The following is a 25,416-nucleotide window of genomic DNA, read 5'->3' as shown; positions in this document are numbered from 1 at the left end:
TTTATTAAGCGCTTACTATGTGCAAAGCACTGTTCTAAGCGCTGGGGAGGTTACAAGGTGATCAGGTTGTCCCGCGCGGGGCTCACAGTCCTCGTCCCCATTTACCAGTTGAGGTAACTGAGGCTCTGAGAATGATAATAATAATAATAATAATAATAATAATGGCATTTATTAAGCGCTTACTACGTGCAAAGCACTATTCTAAGCGCTGGGAGGTTACAAGGTGATCAGGTTGTCCTGCGCGGGGCTCACAGTCCTCGTCCCCATTCTACAGTTGAGGTAACTGAGGCTCTGAGAATGATAGTAATAATAATAATAATAATGGCATTTATTAAGCGCTTACTACGTGCAAAGCACTATTCTGAGCGCTGGGGAGGTTACAAGGTGATCAAGTTGTCCTGCGCGGGGCTCACAGTCCTCGTCCCCATTTTACAGTTGAGGTAACTGAGGCTCTGAGAATGATAGTAATAATAATAATAATAATGGCATTTATTAAGCGCTTACTACGTGCAAAGCACTATTCTGAGCGCTGGGGAGGTTACAAGGTGATCAAGTTGTCCTGCGCGGGGCTCACAGTCCTCGTCCCCATTTTACAGTTGAGGTAACTGAGGCTCTGAGAATGATAATAATAATAATAATAATAATAATGGCATTTATTAAGCACTTACTACGTGCAAAGCACTGTTCTAAGCGCTGGGGAGGTTACAAGGTGATCAGGTTGTCCCCCTTGGGGCTCACAGTCAATCCCCATTTTACAGATGAGGTAACTGAGGCACAGAGAAGTGAAGTGACTTGCCCACGGTCACACAGCAGACATGTAGCGGAGCCGGGAATCGAACCCCACGACCTCTGACTCCGAAGCCCGTGCTCTTTCCCAAGAAAAATAGAAGCGGCAGGGACTAGCAGAAAGATACTATTCTACTTATATACGATTCTATATACTATATTATAGAAAAATACTATTCATTTATTTTGTCAAAGATGTGCATCTAGCTTTACGTCTATTTATTCCGATGACTTGACACCTGACCATATGTTTGGTTTTGTTCTCTGTCTCCCCCTTCTAGACTGTGAGCCCATTGTTGGGTAGGGACCGTCTCTAGATGCTGCCGACTTGGACTTCCCAAGCGCTTAGTACAGTGCTCTGCACACAGTAAGCGCTCAATAAATACAATTGATTGATTGATCAATTCATCCCCATTTTACAGTTGAGGTAACTGAGGCTCTGAGAATAATAATAATAATAATAATGGCATTTATTAAGCACTATGTGCAAAGCACTGTTCTAAGCATTAGGGAGGTTACAAGGTGATCAGGTTGTCCCTTGTCCCCTGTGGGGCTCACAGTCAATCCCCATTTTACAGATGAGGTAACTGAGGCACAGAGAAGTGAAGTGACTTGCCCACGGTCACACAGCAGACATGTAGCGGGGCCTGGAATCGAACCCACGACCTCTGACTCTGAAGCCCGTGCTCTTTCCCAAGAAAAATTGAAGCGGCAGGGACTAGCGGAAAGATACTATTCTACTTCTATACAATTCTATATACTATATTATAGAAAAATATTATTCTATTTATTTTGTCAAAGATGTGCATCTAGCTTTACGTCTATTTATTCCGATGACTTGACACCTGACCATATGTTTGGTTTTGTTCTCTGTCTCCCCCTTCTAGACTGTGAGCCCATTGTTGGGTAGGGACCGTCTCTAGATGTTGCCGACTTGGACTTCCCAAGCGCTTAGTACAGTGCTCTGCACACAGTAAGCGCTCAATAAATATGATTGATTGATCAATTGATCTCCATTTTACAGTTGAGGTAACTGAGGCTCTGAGAATAATAATAATAATAATCAATCAATCAATCAATCGTATTTATTGAGCGCTTACTATGTGCAGAGCACTGTACTAAGCACTTAGCACTGTACTAAGGGCTTAGCACTGCCCATGCTCTTTCCCAAGAAAAATGGAAGTGGCAGGGACTAGCGGAAAGATACTATTCTACTTATATACGATTCTATATACTATATTATAGAAAAATACCATTCTATTTATTTTGTCAAAGATGTTCATCTAGCTTTACGTCTATTTATTCCAATAATAATAATAATAATAATAATAATAATAATAATAATAATGATGGCATTTGTTAAGCGCTTACTATGTGCAAAGCACTGTTCTAAGCGCTGGGGGGATACAATGGGATCAAGTTGTCCCACGGGGGGCTCACAGCCTTAATCCCCATTTTACAGATGAGGGAACTGAGGCTCAGAGAAGTTAATGACTTGCCCAAGGTCACACAGCAGACATGTGGCAGAGCCGGGATTCGAACCCGTGACCTCTGACTCCATAGCCCGGGCTCTTTCCACTGAGCCACGCTGCTTCTCCGATGACTTGACACCTGACCATATGTTTTGTGTTGTTGTCTGTCTCCCCCTTCTAGACTGTGAGCCCGCTGTTGGGTAGGGACTGTCTCTATGTGTTGCCGACTTGTACTTCCCAAGCGCTTAGTACAGTGCTCTGCACACAGTAAATGCTCAATAAATACAATTGATGGATTGATTGATTGATTTTGTTGTCTGTCTCCCCCTCCTAGACTGTGAGCCCGCTGTTGGGTAGGGACCGTCTCTGTATGTTGTTGACTTGTACTTCCCAAGCGCTTAGTCCAGTGCTCGGCACACAGTAAGCGCTCAATAAATACGATTGATTGATTGATTGATTGATTTTGTTGTCTATCTCCCCATTCTAGACTGTGAGCCCGCTGTTGGGTAGGGACCGTCTCTAGATGTTGCCGACTTGGACTTCCCAAGCGCTTAGTCCAGTGCTCGGCACACAGTAAGCGCTCAATAAATACGATTGATTGATTGATTGATTGATTTTGTTGTCTGTCTCCCCCTTCTAGACTGTGAGCCCGCTGTTGGGTAGGGACCGTCTCTAGATGTTGCCAACTTGGACTTCCCAAGCGCTTAGTCCAGAGCTCGGCACACAGTAAGCGCTCAATAAATACGACTGATTGATTGATTGATTTTGTTGTCTGTCTCCCCCTTCTAGACTGTGAGCCCGCTGTTGGGTAGGGACCGTCTCTAGATGTTGCCGACTTGGACTTCCCAAGCGCTTAGTCCAGCGCTCGGCACACAGGAAGCGCTCAATAAATACGACTGAATGAATGAATGGAGCCACGGGATTCTGCTTTGGTGGGTCGGGCGTCCAAAGGGGGCCGGCTGGAGCCGGGGGGCGCGCGCAGGGGGACCCACCTTCGGCCCCAGGTGGAGCCAGATGAGGCCCAGAGAAGTGAAGTGACTTGCCCAAAGTCACCCAGCTGGCAACTGGTCGAGCCGGGATTTGAACCCATGACCTCTGACTCCAAAGCCCGGGCTCTTTCCACCGAGCCACGCTGCTTACGCTTGTCAGCTGTGCGACTTTGGGCAAGTCGCTCCACTTCTCCGGGCCTCGGTTCCCTCCTCTGTAAAATGGGGATGAAGACTGTGAGCCCCACGAGGGACAACCTGATCACCCGGTAACCTCCCCAGCGCTTAGAACAGTGCTCGGCACGTAGAATCCACGCTTGGGGATTCTGCTTTGGCGGGTCGGGCGTCCAAAGGGGGCCGGCTGGAGCCGGGGGGCCGCGCGCGCGGGGTGGGGGGGACGACCCACCTTCTGCCCCAGGTGGTGCTTTATGACCTCCTGCACCAGGACGTCCGCCAGCGTTTTGAAATCGTTGACGAACTTCTTGTTCTTGTCTCCGTCCTTCTTCTCCTCCACCAGGAGCTGGAAGAGGGTGTCCTGCTGCCGGCAGGCCCGGGCGATGTCGGCCGCTTTCTCCGACACCCGCACCAGCTCGCGCAGGACCTCCGCCATGGCCCCCCACGACGCCACACACCTGCCGGGACCCGGGGGACACACAGATGGGGACACAAACACACACACACACCGAGTGAAGAAGGCAGGAGGCACCGAGACGTCATTCATTCATTCACTGTTCTAGCGCTTAGAACAGTGCTTTGCACACGGTAAGCGCTTAATAAACGCCATCACTACTGCTTAACGAATACCATTATTATTATAATTATGACACACAGTAAGCGCTCAGTAAACACCTACGACTGATTGAGAAGCAGCGTGGCTCAGCGGAAAGAGCCCGGGCTTTGGAGTCAGGGGTCATGGGTTCAAATCCCGGCTCCCCACTTGTCAGCTGGGTGACTTTGGGCAAGTCGCTTCCCTTCTCTGGGCCTCGGTTACCTCATCTGGAAAATGGGGGTTAAGACTGGGAGCCCCCCACCGTGGGACAACCTGATCACTCTGTAACCCCCCCAGCGCTTAGAACGGTGTTTTGCACAGAGTAAGCGCTCAATAAATACCATTATTATTATTATTCATTCATTCATTCAATTGTATTTATTGAGCACTTACTGGGTGCAGAGCACTGTACTAAGCGCTTGGGAAGTCCAAGTTGGCAACATCTGGAGACGGTCCCTACCCGACGGCGGGCTCACAGGCTAGAAGGGGGAGACGGACGACGAAACAAAACGTATTAACAAAATAAAATAAATAGAATAAATATTTACAAATAAAATAAATAGAGTAATAAATACATACAAACATAGATACAGGTGCTGTGGGGAGGGGAGAGGGCCCCACTGCAGAACCCAGCCCCTCAGAGAGATCAACAGCTTGAAGCAACAGAAAGCCCGGCACTGCTCCCCACACTTCACTGCAGGCACCCCTTAAAAACGAGGGGGAAAATCAATGTTTTCAGTCAGTTCTAATTTGGGAGACTTTTAGACTGTGAGCCCACTGTTGGGTAGGGACTGTCTCTACATGTTGCCAATTTGCACATCCCAAGCGCTTAGTACAGTGCTCTGCACATAGTAAGCACTCAATAAATACGATTGATGATGATGACGATGAGACGTGCCCACCTCCCAATCTCCTCCTCCGAGAAGCCTTCCCCAGTAATAATGATAATAACGACGATGGCGTTTTATTAAGCGCTTACTATGTGCACTGTTCGAAGCGCTGGGGAGGTTGCAAGGTGAGCAGGTTGTCCCACGGGGGGCTCACAGTCTTAATTCCCCGTTTTACAGGTGAGGTCAATCAATCAACCAATCAATCGTATTTCTTGAGCGCGTACTAAGCGCTTGGGAATGAGGTCAATCAATCAATCGTATTTCTTGAGCGCGTACTAAGCGCTTGGGAAGTACAAGCAGAAGAGAAGCAGGGAGAAGCAGCGTGACTCAGTGGAAAGAGCCCGGGCTTTGGAGTCAGAGATCATAGGTTCGAATTCCGGCTCTGCCACATGTCTGCTGTGTGACCTTGGGTAAGTCACTTAACTTCTCTGAGCCTCAGTGACCTCATCTGGAAAATGGGGATTAAGACTGTGAGCCCCACATGGGACAACCTCATTACCTTGTTTCCCCTCCCCAGCGCTTAGAACAGTGCTTTGCACGTAATAAGCGCTTAACAAATGCCATTATTATTATTATTATTACAAGTTGGCAACTTGTGTGGGAGGTCACTGGTGTTACCCCAGTGAGCTCCCATCTGTTCGTCCACCACCCCCTCGCCCTCGTCATTCATTCAATCATATTTATTGAGCGCTTACTGTGTGCAGAGCACTGTACTAAGCGCTTGGGAAGTACACGTTAGCAACATATAGAGATGGTCCTTACCCAACAGCGGGCTCACAGTCAGATTGGAAGCTCCTGGAGGGCAACAACTGTGTGTCTTGCTTCAGCCGGATTAGCCCTAGTGCTTAGCATACGGCGCGCTGCACTTCCCGGTATACACAGAGAAGCAGCGTGGCTCAGTGGAAATCAATCAATCAATCAATCAATCAATCGTATTTATTGAGTGCTTACTGTGTGCAGAGCACTGTACTAAGCGCTTGGGAAGTACAAGTCGGCAACATCTAGAGACGGTCCCTACCCAACAGTGGGCTCACAGTCTAGAACGGGTAGACAGAGAACAAAACAAAACATATTAACAAAATAAAATAAATAGAATAGATGTGTACAAGTAAAATAAGTAAATAATTAAATAGAGTAATAAATCTGTACAAACATATATACATATATACAGGTGCTGTGGGGAAGGGAAGGAGGTAAGGCCCAGGGGGGTGGAGAGGGGGAGATGAAGGAGGGGGCTCAGTCTGGGAAGGCCTCCTAAAGAGCCCGGGCTTTGGAGTCAGAGGTCCTGGGTTCTAATCCCGGCTCCGCCAATTGTCAGCTGTGAGACTTTGGGCAAGTCACTTCACTTCTCTGGGCCTCAGTTCCCTCATCTGTAAAATGGGGATGAAGACTGTGAGCTCCCCGGGGGACAACCTGATCTCCTTGTAACCTCCCCAGTGTTTGGCACACAGTAAGCGCTTAATAAATGCCATTATTATTATTATTCTTTCATTCAGCTGTATTTACTGAGCGCTTACTGTGTGAAAAGCACTGTACCAAGTGCTTGGGAGAGTTCAATACAACAACATGCGCTGAGTACAGTGCTCTGCACACAATAAGCGCTCAATAAATACGGTTGAATGAATGAATGAAGCGCTGAGTACAGTGCTCTGCACACAGTAAGTGCTCAATAAATACGATTGAATGAATGAATGAACAAGACACATTTCCTGCCCACATTCATTCATTCAGTTGTATCTGCTGAGCGCTTACTGTGTGTGATTGAATGAATGAATGAACAAGACACATTCCCTGCCCACATTCATTCATTCAGTTGTATTTGCTGAGCGCTTACTGTGTGAAAAGCACTATACTAAGTGCTTGGGAGAGTTCAATACAACAACAAGCTCTGAGTACAGTGCTCTGCACACAGTAAGCGCTCAATAAATACGGTTGAATGAATAAATGAACAACAAACAGATACATTCCCTGCCCACATTCATTCATTCAGTCATATTTACTGAGCGCTTACTGTGTGAAAAGCACTGTACCAAGTGCTTGGGACAGTTCAAGACAACAACAAGCGCTGAGTACAGTGCTCTGCACACAGTAAGCGCTCAATAAATACAGCTGAATGAATGAATGAACAACAAACAGATACATTCCCTGCCCACAACAAGTACAACACTATGCACTTCACAGTAAGGGGAGCACGGCTCAGGAAGGGGAGTGTGGCTTAGTGGATAGAGCCCGGGCCTCGGAGTCTGAAGGATCTGGGTTTTAATCCCAGCTCCGCCACATGTCTGCTGAGTGACTTTGATGATGATGATGATGAGGATGGCATTTGTAAGCGTTTACTATATGCAAAGCACTGTTCTAAGCGCTGCGGGGGGACAGATATAAGGTGATCAGGTTGTCAAACGTGGGGCTCACAGTCTTCACCCCCATTTGACAGATGAGGGAACTGAGGCTCAGAGAAGTAAAGTGACTGGCCCAAAGTCACACAGCTGACAAGTGGAGGAGCCGGGATTAGAACCCATCACCTCTGACTCCCAAGCCCGGGATCTTTCCGCGGAGCCACGCTTCCTCTTGGGCAAGTCACTTCAATCAATCAATCAATCGTATTTATTGAGCGCTTACTGTGTGCAGAGCACTGTACTAAGTGCTTGGGAAGTACGTCAGCAACACATAGAGACGGTCCCAACACTTCACTTCTCCGGGGCTCGGTAACCTCATCTGTAAAATAGGGATCAAGAGCGTGAGCCCCACGTGGGACAGGGACTCTGTCCAAGCTGATCAGCTTGTATTGACCTTAGCATTTAAAACAGTGCTTGGCACATAGGAAGCGCTTCCATAATAATAATAATAATAATGGCATTTATTAAGTGCTTACTATGTGCAAAGCACTGTTCTAAGCGCTGGGGAGGTTACAAGGTGATCAGGCTGTCCCACGTGAGGCTCACAGTCTTCATCCCCATTTTACAGATGAGGTAACTGAGGCTCAGAGAAGTCAAGTGACTTGCCCAAGGTCACACAGCAGACGTGGTGGAGTCGGGATTTTAACCCATCAATCAGTCGTATTTATTGAGCGCTTACTGTGTGCAGAGCACTGGACTAAGCGCTTGGGAAGTCCAAGTTGGCAACACATAGAGACGGTCCCTACCCAACGTCATCATCATCATCAATCGTATTTATTGAGCGCTTACTGTGTGCAGAGCACTGTACTAAGCGCTTGGAAAGTATAAATTGGCAACATATAGAGACGGTCCCTACCCAACAGTGGGCTCACAGTCTAGAAGGGGGTGACAGAGAAAAAAACCAAACATATTAACAAAATAAAATAAATAGAATAGATATGTACAAGTAAAATAAATAGAGTAATAAATATGTACAAACATATATACATCTATAGAGGTGCTGTGGGGAAGGGAAGGAGGTAAGTGGGAGGGAGGGAGAGGAAGAAGGGGGCTCAGTGTGGGAAGGCCTCCTGGAGGAGGTGAGCTCTCAGTAGGGCCTTGAAGGGAGGAAGAGAGCTAGTTTGGCGGATGGGCAGAGGGAGGGCATTCCAGGCCAGGGGGTGTATGGTGGATGTGTAGCGGGACAAAAGCAAGGAAAATTGAGGAGCTGGATGTTCCTCAATACTGCAGGGGCGAGATCCAATTTTTCTTCATCAAACCGAGTAACCAAGCAGAAGCCAGCATGAGGGAAAAATGAAAGGGTTCTGCTGAAGCGGTAGCCAGTCGAGACTAAACGGCTCCATCTTCACGCCTCCTAAAGAGGATTTCTTCCTTCGTCATCGGCAGGCACTGACTGAAAACGTTGGTCTGCGGGCTGTGATCAAACCGATCCAATCATCCATTTTGAACGCAAAACTCCCCCTCTAAACTCCTTGTGGGCCGGGGTCCCGTCTACCGACTCAGTTGGAGTGGTCCCTCCCGAGCGTTTTGCGCGGGGCTCTCCGCAAAGCAAGCGAGCGCTCAGTACATAGCAGAGATCAATCGATAACCAGCGATAGAAAAGCGGTATGGCATGGGGTTGGGGCACGGGCCTGGGAGTCACAAGGTTTGGTTTTGTTCTCCGTCTCCCCCTTTTAGACTGTGAGCCCGCTGTTGGGTAGGGACTGTCTCTAGATGTTGCCAATTTGTACTTCCCAAGCACTTAGTACAGTGCTCTGCACACAGTAAGCGCTCAATAAATACGATTGATGATGCTGCTGCCATTTGTCTGCTTCATGGTTTTGTTCTCTGTCTCCCCCTTTCAGACTGTGAGCCCACTGTTGGGTAGGGACCGTCTCTAGATGTTGCCAACTTGGACTTCCAAAGCGCTTAGTACAGTGCTCTGCACACAGTAAGCGCTCAATAAATACTATTGATGATGATGATGAGGCTGCCATTTGTCTGCTGCATGGGGACGGGGCACGGGCCTGGGAGTCACAAGGTTTGGTTTTGTTCTCTGTCTCCCCCTTTTAGACTGTGAGCCCACTGTTGGGTAGGGACCATCTCTAGATGTTGCCAACTTGGACTTCCCAAGCGCTTAGTACAGTGCTCTGCACACAGTAAGCACTCAATAAATACGGTTGAATGGATGAATCAATATGATTGAATGAATGAATGACTGAGACTGAGCCCACTGTTGGGTAGGGACTGTCTCTATACGTTGCCAACTTGGACTTCCCAAGCGCTTAGTACAGTGCTCTGCACACAGTAAGTGCTCAATAAATACAATTGATGATGATGATGATGCTGCCATTTGTCTGCTGCATGGGGACAGGGCACGGGCCTGGGAGTCACAAGGTTTGGTTTTGTTGTCTGTCTCCCCCTTTTAGACTGTGAGCCCACTGTTGGGTAGGGACTGTCTCTAGATGTTGCCAACTTGGACTTCCCAAGCGCTTAGTACAGTGCTCTGCACACAGTAAGTGCTCAATAAATTCCATTGATTTATTGATTGATTGATTTTGTTCTCTGTCTCCCCCTTCTAGACTGTGAGCCCACTGTTGGGTAGGGACCGCCTCTAGATGTTGCCAACTTGTACTTCCCAAGCACTTAGCACAGTGCTCTGCACACAGTAAGCACTCAATAAATACGACTGATGATGATGATGATGCTGCCATTTGTCTGCTGCATGGGGACGGGGCACGGGCCTGGAAGTCACAAGGTTTGGTTTTGTTCTCTGTCTCCCCCTTTTAGACTGTGAGCCCACTGTTGGGTAGGGACTGTCTCCATGTTGCCAACTTGGACTTCCCAAGCGCTTAGTACAGTGCTCTGCACACAGTAAGTGCTCAATAAATTCGACTGATTGATTGATTGATTTTGTTCTCTGTCTCCCCCTTTTAGACTGTGAGCCCACTGTTGGGTAGGGACTGTCTCTATATGTTGCCAACTTGGACTTCCCAAGCGCTTAGTACAGTGCTCTGCACACAGTAAGCGCTCAATAAATGCGACTGATGATGATGATGAGGCTGCCATTTGTCTGCTGCATGGGGACGGGGCACGGGCCTGGAAGTCACAAGGTTTGGTTTTGTTCTCTGTCTCCCCCTTTTAGACTGTGAGCCCACTGTTGGGTAGGGACCGTCTCTAGATGTTGCCAACTTGGACTTCCCAAGCGCTTAGTACAGTGCTCTACACACAGTAAGCGCTCAGTAAATATGATTGATGATGATGATGATGATGCTGCCATTTGTCTGCTGCACGGGGTCGGGGCACGGGCCTGGGAGTCACAAGGTTTGCTGCCATTTGTCTGCTGCATGACCTTGGGCCAGTCACTTACCTCCTCCGTGCCTCAGTTCCCTCATCTGCAAAATGGGGATGGAGACCGTGAGCCCCACGTGGGATAGGGAGAGGGTCCAACCCAATTTGCTGGTTTCCACCCCAGCTCTTAGAATGGTGCCTGGCACGTGGTAAGTGCCTAGCAAACAAATAATAATAATAATAATGATAATCAATCAATCAATCAATCGTATTTATTGAGCGCTTACTGTGTGCAGAGCACTGTACTAAGCGCTTGGGAAGTCCAAGTTGGCAACATATAGAGACAGTCCCTACCCAACAGTGGGCTCACAAGTCTAAAAGGGGGAGACGGAGAACAAAACCAAACATACTAACAAAATAAAATAAATAGAATAGATATGTACAAGTAAAATAAATAAATAAATGATAGCATTTATTAAGCGCTTACTATGTGCAAGGCACTGTTCTAAGCGCTGGGGTTACAAGGTGATCAGGATGTCCCACGGGGGGCTCACAGTCTTCATCCCCATCTTACAGGTGAGGGAACTGAGGCACAGAGGAGCTAAGCGACTCGCCCAAAGTCGCACAGCTGACAAGTGGCGGAGCCGGGATTTGAACCCATGACCTCTGACTCCAAAGCCCGGGCTCCTTCCACTGAGCCACGCTGCTTCTCATGCAAGTACCACAGTTATTATCATTATTATTAGTATTATCATTAATTGGGCTGCCCCTTGAATTAATTCAGTCCCAGCAGGAGGAAGGAAAGGATCGTCGCGCCAAGCCCATTTCACAGGTGGGGAAACTGAGGCTCAAGGGATCCGAAAACCCCAGATCGGGCTAGATCAGACTCAAACCTCCCCCTGAATCGAACCTCCCCGATTGCTGCTCCTGCATATTCCCCTCGGAGCCAAGATGCCAGCAATCCCCGCTACAGTCTTCTCCACATCTCTCGTTCTCGCTTGCCAGATTAACCCATAATATATTCCCCTCATCCGTGAAGATCCTATAAAATGAATTTAAGAATGCAAGGGTGGAAAAATTCTGATTTTCGAATGGTAGGTCGTTATTGTCGTATGCCGCCAGAGAGTCGGGTCCGACCCATAGCGACGCCACGGATACATCTCTCCCAGAACGCACCACCTCGACCTGCAGTCTTTCTGGTAGCGGATCCGGAGAGTTTTCTTGGTCAAAATATGGAAGTGGTTTACGACTACCTTCTTCCATGCAGTCAAATTGAGTTTCCACCCTCGACTCCCTCCCGTGCCACTGCTGCCAAGCACAGGGGAGTTTGACCTCTGACTCTCCTCCTCCCTTCAAGGCCCTACTGAGAGCTCACCTCCTCCAGGAGGCCTTCCCAGACTGAGCCCCTTCCTTCCTCTCCCCCTCGTCCCCCTCTCCGTCCCCCCCATCTTACCTCCTTCCCTTCCCCACAGCACCTGTATATATGGATATATGTTTGTACATATTTATTACTCTATTTATTTATTTATTTTACTTGTACATATCTATTCTATTTATTTTATTTTGTTAGTATGTTTGGTTTTGTTCTCTGTCTCCCCCTTTTAGACTGTGAGTCCACTATTGGGTAGGGACCGCCTCTATACGTTGCCAACTTGGACTTCCCAAGCGCTTAGTACAGTGCTCTGCACACAGTAAGCGCTCAATAAATACGATTGAATGAATGAACAAACCAGTACCATAATATTACTCTATTAATTTATTTATTTTATTTGTACATATTTATTCTATTTATTTTATTTCGTTAATATGTTTTGTTTTGTTGTCTGTCTCCCCCTTCTAGACTGTGAGCCCGCTGTTGGGTAAGGACCGCCTCTATATGTTGCCAACTTGGACTTCCCAAGCGCTTAGTACAGTACTCTGCACACAGTAAGTGCTCAATAAATACGATTGAATGAATGAATGAACCAGTACCATAATATTACTCTATTAATTTATTTTATTTGTACATATTTATTCTATTTATTTTATTTCGTTAATATGTTTTGTATTGTTGTCCATCTCCCCCTTCTAGACTGTGAGCCCGCTGTTGGGTAGGGACCGCCTCTATAATGTTGCCAATTTGGACTTCCCAAGCGCTTAGTACAGTGCTCTGCACACAGCAAGCGTTCAATAAATACGATTGAATGAACGAATGAACCAGTACCATAATATTGCTCTATTACTCTATTTATTTATGTTATTTGTACATATTTACCCTATTTATTTTATTTTGTTAATATGTTTTGTTTTGTTGCCTGTCTCCCCCTTCTAGACTGTGAGCCCGCTGTTGGGTAGGGACCATCTCTATAATGTTGCCAACTTGGACTTCCCAAGCACTTAGTACAGTGCTCTGCACACGGTAAGTGCTCAATAAATACGACTGAATGAATGAACCAGTACCACAATATTACTCTATTTATTTATTTATTTATTTATTTTATTTGTACATATTTATTCTATTTATTTTATTTTGTTAATATGTTTTGTTTTGTTGTCCGTCTCCCCCTTCTAGACTGTGAGCCCGCTGTTGGGTACGGACCGTCTCTATAATGTTGCCAACTTGTACTTCCCAAGCGCTTAGTGCAGTGCTCTGCACACAGTAAGCGCTCAATACAATTGAATAAATGAATAATATTATTATTGTACAGCACTCTGCACATAGTTGGTGCTCAGGAACCCGCGGATTGGGTCAGGCTTCCAGCAGATGTGCCCGCCGTCCAGCTAATAATGCCCCCTCGATACCCCACCAAGCTGGGCCTTGAAGGTCAAGCTGCGGCCCGGCATCAGCTCTTTGGGAGACATTCATTCAATTCAATCCTATTCATTGAGCGCTTACTATGGGCTCCTCTGCCGCTCACCTCCTCCAGGAGGCCTTCCCACACTGAGCCCCCTTTTTCCTCGCCTCCTCCCCATCCCCCGACCCTACTTCCTTCCCCTCCCCTCAGCACCTGTATATATATTTGTACAGATTTATTACTCTATTTATTTTCCTTGTACATATTTACTATTTATTTTGTTAATACTGTGCATCTAGCTTTACTTCTATTTATTCTGATGATGACATCCGTCCACATGTTTTGTTTTGTTGCTTGTCTCCCCCTTCTAGACTGTGAGCCCGTTGTCGGGTAGGGACCGTCTCTAGATGTTGCCGACTTGTACTTCCCAAGTGCTTAGTACAGTGGTCTGCAAGCGCTCCAAAAATATGATTGAATGAATGAATGAATGAGTGGACAGAGAACCACACTAAGAGCCTGGGAGAGGGCAATAGAACAATAAACAGACACATTCCCTGCCCACAATGGGCTTACAGTCTAGAGGGGGAGACAGGCACCAATAAAGTACAGAAATGGACATGTGAGCCCCCTCCTTCCTCTCCCCCTCCCCATCGCCCCTGCCTTACCCCCTTCCCCTCCCCACAGCACCTGCATATATGTTTGTACAGATGTTTTACTCTAATTTGTACATATTTATTTTATTTTGTTAATATAATAATAATAATGATGGCATTTATTGAGCGCTTACTATGTGCAAACCACTGTTCTAAGCGCTTGGGAGGTTACAAGGTGATCAGGTTGTCCCACGGGGGGCTCATAGTCTTCATTCCCATTTTACAGATGAGGTAGCTGAGGCCCAGAGAAGTGAAGTGACTTGCCCAAAGTCACCCAGCTGACAAGTGGTGGAGTCGGGATTCGAACCCATGACCTCTGACACCAAAGCCCGGGCTCTTTCCATTGAGCCACGCTGCTTCTCAATCCTACAGAGTTGGCAGACACTTTTTCCCTGTCCACCAGGAGCTCACGGTCTAGAGGAGGAGATGGATATTAGTATCCGTCTCTATATGTTGCCAACTTGTACTTCCCAAGCGCTTAGTACAGTGCTCTGCATACAGTAAGCACTCAATAAATACGATTGAATGAATAATAAGTATCAGGAGAAGCAGCGTGGCTTAGTGGGAAAGAGCATGGGTTTAGGAGTCAGAGGTCGTGGGTTCTAATCCAGCCTCTGCCACTTGCCATGTTTTGTTTTGTTGTCTGTCTCCCCCTTCTAGACTGTGAGCCCGTTGTTGGGTAATAATAATAATAATAATGGCATTTATTAAGCGCTTACTATGTGCAAAGCACTGTTCTAAGCGCTGGGGGGTTACAAGGTGATCAGGTTGTCCCACGGGGGGCTCACAGTCTTAATCCCCATTTTACAGATGAGGGAACTGAGGCCCAGAGAAGTGAAGTGACTTGCCCAAAGTCACACAGCTGACAAGTGGCGGAGCCGGGATTTGAACCCATGACCTCTGACTCCAAAGCCCGTGTTCTTTCCACTGAGCCAAGCTGCTTCTCTTGGCCATCTCTAGACGTTGCCGACTTGTACTTCCCAAGCGCTTCGTCCAGTGCTCTGCACACAGTAAGTGCTCAATAAATATGATTGAATGAATGAATGAATCAACTTGGCAGCTTCTCCATGCCTCAGTTACCTCATCTGTAAAACGTGAATTAATAGCAATAATAATAATGATGATGGTATTAAGACTGTGAGCTCCACGTGGGACAACCTGACGACCTTGTATCCACCCCAGCGCTTAGAACAGTGCTTGGCACATCGTAAGTGCTTAACAAACACCATTATTATTATTAGAGGAGTAGCGGCGTGGATCAGTGGAAAGAGCCCGGGCTTGGGAGTCAGAGGTCGTGGGTTCTAATCCCGGCTCCGCCGCTGGTCAGCTGGGTGACTTTGGGCAAGTCGCTTCACTTCTCTGGGCCTCAGTTTCCACATCTGTAAAATGGGAATGAAGACCGTGAGCCCCATGTGGGACAACCTGATCACCCTGTATCTCCGCCTGTGCTTAGAACGGTGCTCGGCACCTAGCAGGTGCTTAACAAACGCCACCATTATTATCATTATTATTGAGAATTTGGAGACGTAGACCTAAGTGCTGTGGGGCCAAACTGTCTCTATGTGTTGCCAATTTGTACTTCCCAAGCGCTTAGTACAGTGCTCTGCACATAGTAAGCGCTCAATAAATACGATTGATTGATTGATTGATTTCACCAGTCCGTCTTATGATGAGGACGCCCTAACAGCGTGGCTCAGTGGAAAGAGCCCGGGTTTTGGAGTCAGAGGTCATGGGTTCAAATCCCGGCCCCGCCAATTGTCCGCTGTGTGACTTTGGGCAAGTCACTTCACTTCTCTATGCCTCAGTTACCTCATTTGGAAAATGAGGATTAAGACTGTGAGCCCCCCGGGGGACCAGCTGATCGCCTTGTAACCTCCCCAGCGCTTAGAACGGTGCTTTGCACATAGTAAGCGCTTAATAAATGCCATCATTATTATTATCATTATTATTAACGGGGCTTTCCCTTCAGGCGGACGCCCAGGAGCGGATTTCTGACAATGGGATAAAGCAGTCACCGAGGGGCTTCGTCCGTCAGTCTGCCCAACAAGGTACAGCCGATGGAGAATCAATCAATCAATCGTATTTATTGAGCGCTTACTGTGTGCAGAGCACTGGACTAAGCGCTTGGGAAGTCCAAGTTGGCAACATCTAGAGACGGTCCCTACCCAACAGTGGGCTCACAGTCTAAAAGGGGGAGACAGAGAACAAAACCAAACATACTAACAAAATAAAATAAATAGAATAGCTATGTACAAGTAAAATAAATAAATAGAGTAATAAATATGTACAAACATATATACATATATACAGGTGCTGTGGGGAAGGGAAGGAGGTAAGATGAGGGGGATGGAGAGGGGGATGAGGGGGAGAAGCAGCGTGGCTCGGTGGAGAGGGCCCGGGCTTTGGAGTCGGAGGTCATGGGTTCAAATACCGGCTCTGCCAACTGCCAGCTGTGTGACTTTGGGTAAGTCACTTCACTTCTCTGGGCCTCAGTTACCTCATTTGTAAAATGGGGATTAAAATTGTGAGCCCCCCATGGGACAACCTGATCACCTTGTAACCTCCCCAGCGCTTAGAACAGTGCTTTGCACATAGTAAGCGCTTAACAAATACCAACATTATTATTATTATTCAAATCCTGGCTCCGCCAACTGTCAGCTCTGTGACTCTGGGCAAGTCACTTCACTTCTCTGGGCCTCAGTGACCTCATCTGGAAAATGGGGATGAAGACCGTGAGCCCCCCGTGGGACAACCCGATCGCCTTGTAACCTCCTCAGCGCTTAGAACTGTGCTTTGCACATAGTAAGCGCTTAACAAATAGCATCATTATTATGGACTGGCAGAGCTGGGTGCCCCGGCGGGCGTTATCAGTACTTCCCAAGCGCTTAGTACAGTGCTCTGCACATAGTAAGCGCTCAATAAATACGATTGATGATGATGATGGAGGGGCCAAGCTGTCCTCCTGCCCCTGGAGCCGGGCCGGGCCTGTGCCCACTAACTCTCTTCTCTCGCCCTTTTCCAACCAGTTGGTGCAGTGCTCCGCACATTCACTCAATCCTATTTATTGAGCGCTTACCGTGTGCAGAGCACTGGACTAAGCGCTGGGGAGGTTACAGGGTGATCATATTTATTCTACTTATTTTATTTTGTTACTATGTTTTGTCTTGTTGTCTGTCTCCCCCTTCTACCCTGTGAGCCCGCTGTTGGGTAGGGACCGTCTCTAGATGTTGCCAACTTGGACTTCCCAAGCGCTTAGTACAGTGCTCTGCACACAGTAAGCGCTCAAGCAATACGATTGATTGATTGATTGAATGAATGCCCCCCTTCACCCATCCTCTCAGCTCGGGGGGGGGGGGGGGGGGGCGGGACTCCTCTCTCTCCTCCCCCCATCCCTTCATTCATTCAATCGTATTTATTGAGCGCTTACTGTGTGCTGAGCACTGGACTAAGCGCTTAAAAAACGATGGCATTTATTAAGCGCTTACTGTGTGCAGAGCACTGGACTAAGCGCTCAAAAATTAATGGCATTTATTAAGCGCTTACTCTGTGCAAAGCGCTGGGGAGGTTCCAAAGCGATCAGGCCGTCCCACGGCGGGGGGGGCTCGCGGTCCCCATTTTGCAGAGGCGGTAACTGAGGCCCAGAGAAGTGAAGTGACCCTCTCTCTATCCCCTCAGGTCGGGGGCGGGGGGGGGGGGCCCGGGACCCCTCCCCCCAACGGCCCCCGGTTGGGCAGGGACCGGCTCTACATGTTGCCGCCTTGTCCTTCCCAAGCGCTTAGCCCAGTGCTCCGCGCACTGGAAGCGCTCAGTACATACGATTGAGTGAGTGAATGAATGAATGAAGCCATCAGCCCCTCAGGGGGCGCGGGGCCCTTCCCCCCCTCCCCTCCCCCGCCCTAAGGGCCCAACCTACCTGCTCCCCGGGCCACCGGAGGGGGGGGGGGGGGGCACGGGCACCGACGGGACCGACGGGACGGACGGACGGAGGGAGGGCGGGCGCAGGGAGGCAGGGGGGGAGGGGCTGCGCCGCCCCCCGCCCCCCCCTTTCCGGGACACCGGGGGGCCCGGGGCGGGGAGGGGCAGACAGGGGAGGGGGCGGGGACCCGGTTAGTACAGCACAGCACCTGTATATATGTATATATGGTTGTACATATTTATTACTCTATTTATTTATTTATTTATTTATTTTACTTGTGCATTTCTATCCTACTTATTTTATTTTGTTGGTATGTTTGGTTCTGTTCTCTGTCTCCCCCTTTTAGACTGTGAGCCCCCTGTTGGGTAGGGACTGTCTCTATGTGATGCCAACTTGTACTTCCCAAGCGCTTAGTACAGTGCTCTGCACATAGTAAGCGCTCAATAAATACGATTGATTGATTGATTGATTGATAGTACAGTGCTCTGCACACAGTAAGCGCTCAGTAAATACGGTTGATTGATTGACTGATTGATTGGAGAGGCGGGAGGGGGGAGAGAGGGAGAGGGGGGAGAGAGAGAGGGAGGGAGGGGGGAGGGAGGGGGAGAGGGAGAGGGAGGGGGGAGGGAGGGGGAGAGGGAGGGGGGGAGGGAGAGGGAGGGGGAGGGAGGGGGGAGAAAGGGGGGGAGGGAGGGAGGGAGGGAGAGAGGGGGGAGAGAGGGGGGAGGGGGGGGAGGGAGAGAGGGTGGAGAGACGGACGGAGGGAGTGGGGAGAGGGAGGAAGGGAGGGGGGAGAGGGAAGGGGGAGGGGGGGAGAGGGAGGGGGAGGGAGAGAAAGGGAGGGGGGGGGAGGGAGAGAAAGAGAGGGAGAGGGAGAGAGGGAGGGGGGAGAGGGAGGGAAGGAGAGAGGGGGAGAGGGAGGGGGGAGAGAAAGAGGGGGAGGGAGGGGGGAGAGAGAGAGGGAAAGAGGGAGAGAGATAGTGGGGAGAGGGGGAGAGAAGGAGGGAGGGAGAGGGAGAGAGAGAGCGCGAGGGAGGGAGAGGGGGCCCGCGAGGGGGGAGGGGGGGAGAGAGGGGGAGGGAGGGAGGGGGGGAGAGAGGGGGAGGGGAGGGAGGGGGGGAGGGGGGGAGAGAGGGGGAGGGAGAGAGGGAGAGGGAGAGGGAGGGAGAGAGAGAGAGAGGGAGAGATGGGGAGAGGGAAGGAGAGAGAGGGAGGGAGGGAGGGAGGGAGGGAGGGAGAGGGGAGAGAGGAGAGAGGAGAGAGGAGAGAGGAGAGAGGAGAGAGGAGAGAGGAGAGAGGAGAGAGGAGAGAGGAGAGGGAGAGGGAGAGGGAGAGGGAGAGGGAGAGGGAGAGGGCGGGGCTACAGGGGGAGGGGAGGGGCCCGCGAGGGGGGAGGAGGCCTCACCTCCTCCAAGAGGCCTTCCCAGACTGAGCCCCCTCCTTCCTCTCCCCACAGCACCTGTATATATATTTCTGCAGATTCACTACTCCATTTATTTTACCTGGACACATTTTTTTCTTATTTTTTATTTTCAATGACATTTATTAAGCGCTTACTATGTGCAAAGCACTGTACTGAGCGCCGGGGAGGTTACAAGGAGATCAGGTTGCCCCACGGGGGGGCTCACAGTCTTCATCCCCATTTGACAGATGAGGGAACTGAGGCCCAGAGAAGTGAAGCGACTTGCCCAAAGTCACACAGCTGACACTTGGCGGAGTCGGAACTCAAACCCACGAACCCTGACTCCAAAGCCCGGGCTCTTTCCACAGAGCCACGCTGCTTCTCTATTTATTGTATTTTATTCTATTTTATTTTGTTCATATGTTCTAGACTGTGAGCCTGCTGTTGGGTAGGGACCGTCTCCAGATGTTGCCAACTTGGACTTCCCAAGCGCTTAGGACAGTGCTGTGCACGCAGTGAGCGCTCAATAAATACGACTGAAGGAATGTAAACAAATAAATATTAATACTAATGTCAAGCAGACAAGTGGCGGAGTCAGGTTTAGAACCCATAACCTCAGACTCCCAAGCCCGGGGGTCTTTCCACTAAGCCACGCTGCTTCTCCATAATACCATAATTATCATTATTATTATTACAGTGCTCTGAATACAGTAAGCGCTCAATAAATAGGAACCTATTTACTGAACGTCACACAGCGGCCTAACGGGCGGGCGGGCTGCAGCCCCCGTACAACCTGAGGAATCATGAAGGCCCAATGGGCCTACTGTTGGGTAGGGTTTTATTTGTTGCCAAATTGTATTTCCCAGGTGCTTAGTACACTGCGTTGCACATAGTAATTATTCGGAGAAGCAGCGTGGCTTCGTGGAAAGAGCCGGAGCTTGGGAGTCAGAGGTCGTGGGTTCTAATCCCGCCACCACCACTTGTCAGCTGTGTGGCTTTGGGCAAGTCGCTTCACTTCTCTGGGCCTCAGTGACCCCATCTGTCAAATGGGGATGAAGACTGTGAGCCCCCCGTGGGACAACCTGATCACCTTGTAACCTCCCCCAGCGCTTAGAACAGTGCTTTGCACATAGTAAGCGCTTAATAAATGCCATCATTATTATTATTGTATCTATCCCAACGCTTAGAACAGTGCTTGGCACCTAGTAAGTGCTTACCATTGTTATTATTAATAATTATTATCATCAATAGTTAATTAACCATTAATTAGTTAATAGTCAATTAATTAGTTACATATTAATTAGTAAATAGCTAATTAATTGGTTAATTAATTAACTATTAATAGTTGATTATTAATAATAATTGAATGAATTAATGAATTCATTCTATCGTATTTACTGAGCGCTTACTGCGTGCAGAGCACTGTACTAAGCGCTTGGGAAGTATAAGTTAGTAACATACAGAGACGGTCCCTACCCAACAGTGGGCTCACAGTCTAGAAGAAAGAAAGAAAGAATGAATGAATGAATGAATGAATAATGAAGTAGTCGGGGAGACTTCCGCCTCCCTCCCTCTTTGGGGCGCCCAAGCCCCGCGCCTTCCCCGCCCTCCTTCGGGCCGCTCTAGGCCGACAGGCCGCTGCTCTCCTCTCCCCTTTCCCCTACTCAAGTCAGCGCTGTGCGCGTGCGCCGGGGAAGGGGCGCGAGCGCTGTGCGCGTGCGCCGGGGTAGGGGCGCGAGCGCTGTGCGCGTGCGCCGGGGAAGGGGCGCGAGCGCTGTGCGCGTGCGCCGGGGAAGGGGCGCGAGCGCTGTGCGCGTGCGCCGGGGAAGGGGCGCGAGCGCTGTGCGCGTGCGCCGGGGAAGGGGCGCGAGCGCTGTGCGCGTGCCGGGAGGGAGGTGCGCATGCGCTGCCCGTCGCCATGGTGCTGCCCGCGGTCCCCGCCCGCGCTGAGGCGCCTGTGTAGGTGAGTGGCCGCGAGGCAGGCGACCGGATCGAACCGGATCGGACCGGACCTGGGGGGCTTGGGGGGGGGAACAGCACGCACACGCACGCACACGCACGCACGCGAGCCTTCCCACCGCTTCCACCCGGCAGCAGCGACGCCCTTCCGCCCCCTCAGGAGCTCTGACGTCACGCGCACTTCCGCCACGCACGCTTTTACGCCCAGCCGTCGTCACCCCCTCCGCCCGCCGCCTCACGCGCACACCCGTCACTCACCCCTCCCGCGCATGCGCAGCTGCCGCATCCCATTCATTCATTCATTCAATTAATCAATCCGTCAATCGTATTTAATGAGCGCTTACTGTGTGCGGAGCACTGTACTAAGCGCTTGGGAAGTACAAGTTGGCAACATATAGAGACGGTCCCTACCCAACAGTGGGCTCACAGTCTAGCAGGGGGAGACAGGGAACAAACCCAAACATACTAATAAAATAAATAGAATAGATATGTACAAGTAAAATAAATAAATGAATAAATAGAGTAATAAATATGTACAAACATATATACATATAATCAATCAATCGTATTTAATGAGCGGTTTCTGTGTGCAGAGCACTGTACTAAGCGCTTGGGAAGCAACTCTCTCCTCGACCCCCTCCAGTCTGGCTTCCGTCCCCTACATTCCACGGAAACTGGCCTCTCAAAGGTCACCAATGACCCTCCTGCTTGTCAAATCCAATGGCTCCTACTCTATCCTAATCTGCTGCCTTCGACCCTGTGGCCCACCCCCTTCTCCTCAACACGCTATCTGACCTTGGCTTCACAGACTCCGTCCTCTCCCGGTTCTCCTCTTTTCTCTCCGGTCGTTCTTTCTCAGTCTCTTTTGCAGGCTCCTCCTCCCCCTCCCATCCTCTTACTGTGGGGGTTCCCCAAGGTTCAGTGCTTGGTCCCCTTCTGTTCTCAATCTACACTCACTCCCTTGGTGACCTCATTCGCTCCCACGGCTTCAACTATCATCTCTACGCTGATGACACCCAGATCTACATCTCTGCCCCTGCTCTCTCCCCCCTCCCCTCCAGGCTCGCATCTCCTCCTGCCTTCAGGACATCTCCATCTGGATGTCCCGCCCGCCACCTAAAGCCTCAACATGTCGAAGACCGAGCTCCTTGTCTTCCCTCCCAAACCTCGTCCTCTCCCTGACTTTCCCATCTCTGTTGACGGCACCTACCACCCTTCCCGTCTCACAAGCCCGCAACGTTGGTGTCATCCTCGACTCCGCTCTCTCGTTCACCCCTCACATCCGAGCCGTCACCCAAAACCCGCCGGTCTCAGCTCCGCAACATTGCCAAGATCTGCCCTTTCCTCTCCGTCCAAAACGCTACCCTGCTCGTTCAATCTCTCATCCTATCCCGTCTGGACTACTGCATCAGCCCTCCTCTCTGATCTCCCATCCTCCTGTCTTTCCCCACTTCAATCCATACTTCATGCTGCTGCCCCGGATTGTCTTTGTCCAGAAAACGCTCTGGGCATGTTACTCCCCTCCTCAAAAATCTCCAGTGGCTACCGATCAATCTGCGCATCAGCCAGAAACTCCTCACCCCTGGGCTTCAAGGCTGTCCATCCATCCATCCCCTCGCCCCCCTCCTACCTCCCCTCCCTTCTGTCCTTCTCCAGCCCAGCCCGCACCCTCCGCTCCTCTGCCACCGCTAATCTCCTCACCGTTAGGCCTCATTCTCGCCCGTCCCGCCATCAACCCCCGGCCCACGTCCTCCCCCGGGCCTGGAATGCCCCCAGTCCCTCTGCCCATCCGCCAAGCTCACTCTCTTCCTCCCTTCAAGGCCCTACTGAGAGCTCACCTCCTCCAGGAGGCCTTCCCACACTGAGCCCCCCTCCTTCCTCTCCCCCTCGTCCCCCTCTCCATCTCCCCCATCTTTCCTCCTTCCCTTCCCCACAGCACCTGTATATATGTATATATGTTTGTACATATTTATTACTTTATTTATCTATTTATCTTACTTGTACATATCTATTCTATTTATTTTATTTTGTTAGTGTGTTTGGTGTTGTTCTCTGTCTCCCCCTTCTAGATTGTGAGCCCGCTGTTGGGTAGGGACTGTCTCTATGTGTTTCTGACTTGTACTTCCCAAGCGCTTAGTACAGTGCTCTGCACACAGTAAGTGCTCAATAAATACGATTGATTGATTGATTGATTCTCTGGGCCTCAGTTACCTCATCTGTAAAATGGGGATTAAGACTGTGAGCCCCCCCAAGGGACAACCTGATCACCTTGTAACCTCCCCAGTGCTTAGAACAGTGCTTTGCACATAGTAAGCGCTTAATACATGCCATCATTATTATTATTAAGAGTGTGGTGGCAGGAAGTGAGCACTAAACCACGGAAATGGTAGTGAGGAGGGTGTTATTCATTCAGTCGTATTTAATCATATTTATTGAGCACTTACTGTGTTCTAGCCTGTGAGCCCACTGTTGGGTAGGGACTGTCTCTATATGTTGCCAATTTGTACTTCCCAAGCGCTTAGTACAGTGCTGTGCACACAGTAAGCGCTCAATAAATACGATTGATTGATTGAATGCAGAGCACTGTTCTAGGCGCTTGGAAAGTACAATTCAGCAAACAATTGTTATCTGGGGAGCAGTCGGAGGGGTGGCTCAAGTTTTCCCATTCTCAGTGTGAAAAAAAAAATTAGAGTTATCCAGAGGAAATAGTTTTGGCTTCACGTAGTTTAATGGGGCACAACAATCTATCCAATACAGAATATTGGAGAGGGAAGCAGCATGGCCTAATAATAATAATAATGGCATTTATTAAGCACTTACTATGTGCAAAGCACTGTTCTAAGCGCTGGGGAGGTTACACGGGTGATCAGATTGTCCCACGGGGGGCTCACAGTCTTAATCCCCATTTTACAGATGAGGTAATTGAGGCCCAGAGAAGTGAAGTGACTTGCCCCAAAGTCACACAGCTGACAATTGACGGAGCCGGGATTTGAACCGATGACCTCTGACTCCAAAGCCCAGGCTCTTTTCACTGAGCCCACGCTGCTTCTCTAACTGGAAAGAGCCCGGGCTTGGGAGTCTGGTGACCTGGGTTCTAATCTCGACTCCACTGCGTGTCTGCTGGGTGACCTTGGGCAAGTCACTTCGCTTCTCTGGGCCTCTGTTGCCTTAATCTATAAAACAGGGATTCATTCATTCATTCAGTCGTGTTTATTGAGCACTTACCCATGTGCAGAGAACTGTACTAAGCGCTTAAGGGATTAAGACTGTGAGCCCTGTGTAGTACCAATGCTTGGCACATAGTATGCGCCTTAGCAAATACCATTTAGAAAATAGGTGATCTTATACTTACCCCAATACTCAGTACATTGCCCTGGCACATTAGAGAAGCAGCATGGCTCAGTGGAAAGAGCACGGGCTTTGGAGTCAGAGGTCATGGGTTCAAATCCCGGCTCTGCCACTTAATAATAATAATAATAATAATGATGGCATTTGTTAAGCGCTTAGTATGTGCAGAGCACTGTTCTAAGCACCAGGGCGGGGGGGGATACCCAGATGATCAGGTTGTCCCACATGGGGCTCCCAGTCTTAATCCCCATTTTCCAGATGAGGGAACTGAGGCTCAGAGAAGTGACTTGCCCAAAGTCACACAGCTGACAAGTGGCGGAGCCGGGATTTTGTCAGCTGTGTGACTTTGGGCTAGTCACCTTCACTTCCCTGAGCCTCAGTTCCCTCATCTGGAAAATGGGGATTAAGACTGGGAGCCCCCCATGGGACAACCTGATCACCTTGTAACCTCCCCAGCGTTTAGAACAGTGCTTTGCACATAGTAAGCGCTTAATAAATGCCATCATTATTATTATTATTATTATAGTAAGTGCTTAACAAAGTGGCATGACCTAGTGGAAAGAGCCTGGGCCTGGGTGTCTGAGCACCTGGGTTCTAATCCCAGCTCTGCCATTTGTCTGCTGTGTGACCTAACAATAACAATAATAATAATAATAATAATAATAATAATAATAACTATAATGACATTTATTAAGTGCCTACTATGTGCGAAGCACTGTTCTAAGCACTAGGGAGGTTACAAGGTGATCAGATTGTCCCACAGGGGGCTCACAGTCTAAATCCCATTTTTACAGA

The 25,416-nt window shown here is 49.3% G+C and overlaps 1 protein-coding gene across 2 annotated transcripts in view; it reads right to left on the bottom strand.

Annotated features, from left to right (window-relative positions):
* The window catches only part of INPP1 (inositol polyphosphate-1-phosphatase), a 36,464-nt gene extending 14,365 nt beyond the window's left edge, over positions 1-22,099 (bottom strand). The window contains exons 1-2 of one of the 2 annotated variants that reach the window (XM_038749413.1): positions 22,069-22,099; positions 3,651-3,876 (exon numbers count right to left, since the gene is read on the bottom strand). In XM_038749413.1, coding sequence (XP_038605341.1) covers positions 3,651-3,854 — 204 coding nt within the window. In that variant the 5' untranslated portion in view covers positions 3,855-3,876; positions 22,069-22,099. Of the gene's footprint in view, positions 1-3,650; positions 3,877-17,909; positions 17,937-22,068 lie in introns of those variants that run through there. The other variant, XM_038749412.1, reaches the window with a different exon arrangement.
* Positions 22,100-25,416: the final 3,317 nt, after the last annotated feature.

The sequence above is a fragment of the Tachyglossus aculeatus genome, chromosome 7 (assembly GCF_015852505.1).
Source record: "Tachyglossus aculeatus isolate mTacAcu1 chromosome 7, mTacAcu1.pri, whole genome shotgun sequence".
Taxonomy (NCBI): Eukaryota; Metazoa; Chordata; class Mammalia; order Monotremata; family Tachyglossidae; genus Tachyglossus; species Tachyglossus aculeatus.
This window is presented reverse-complemented; position numbering and strand designations above follow the sequence as displayed.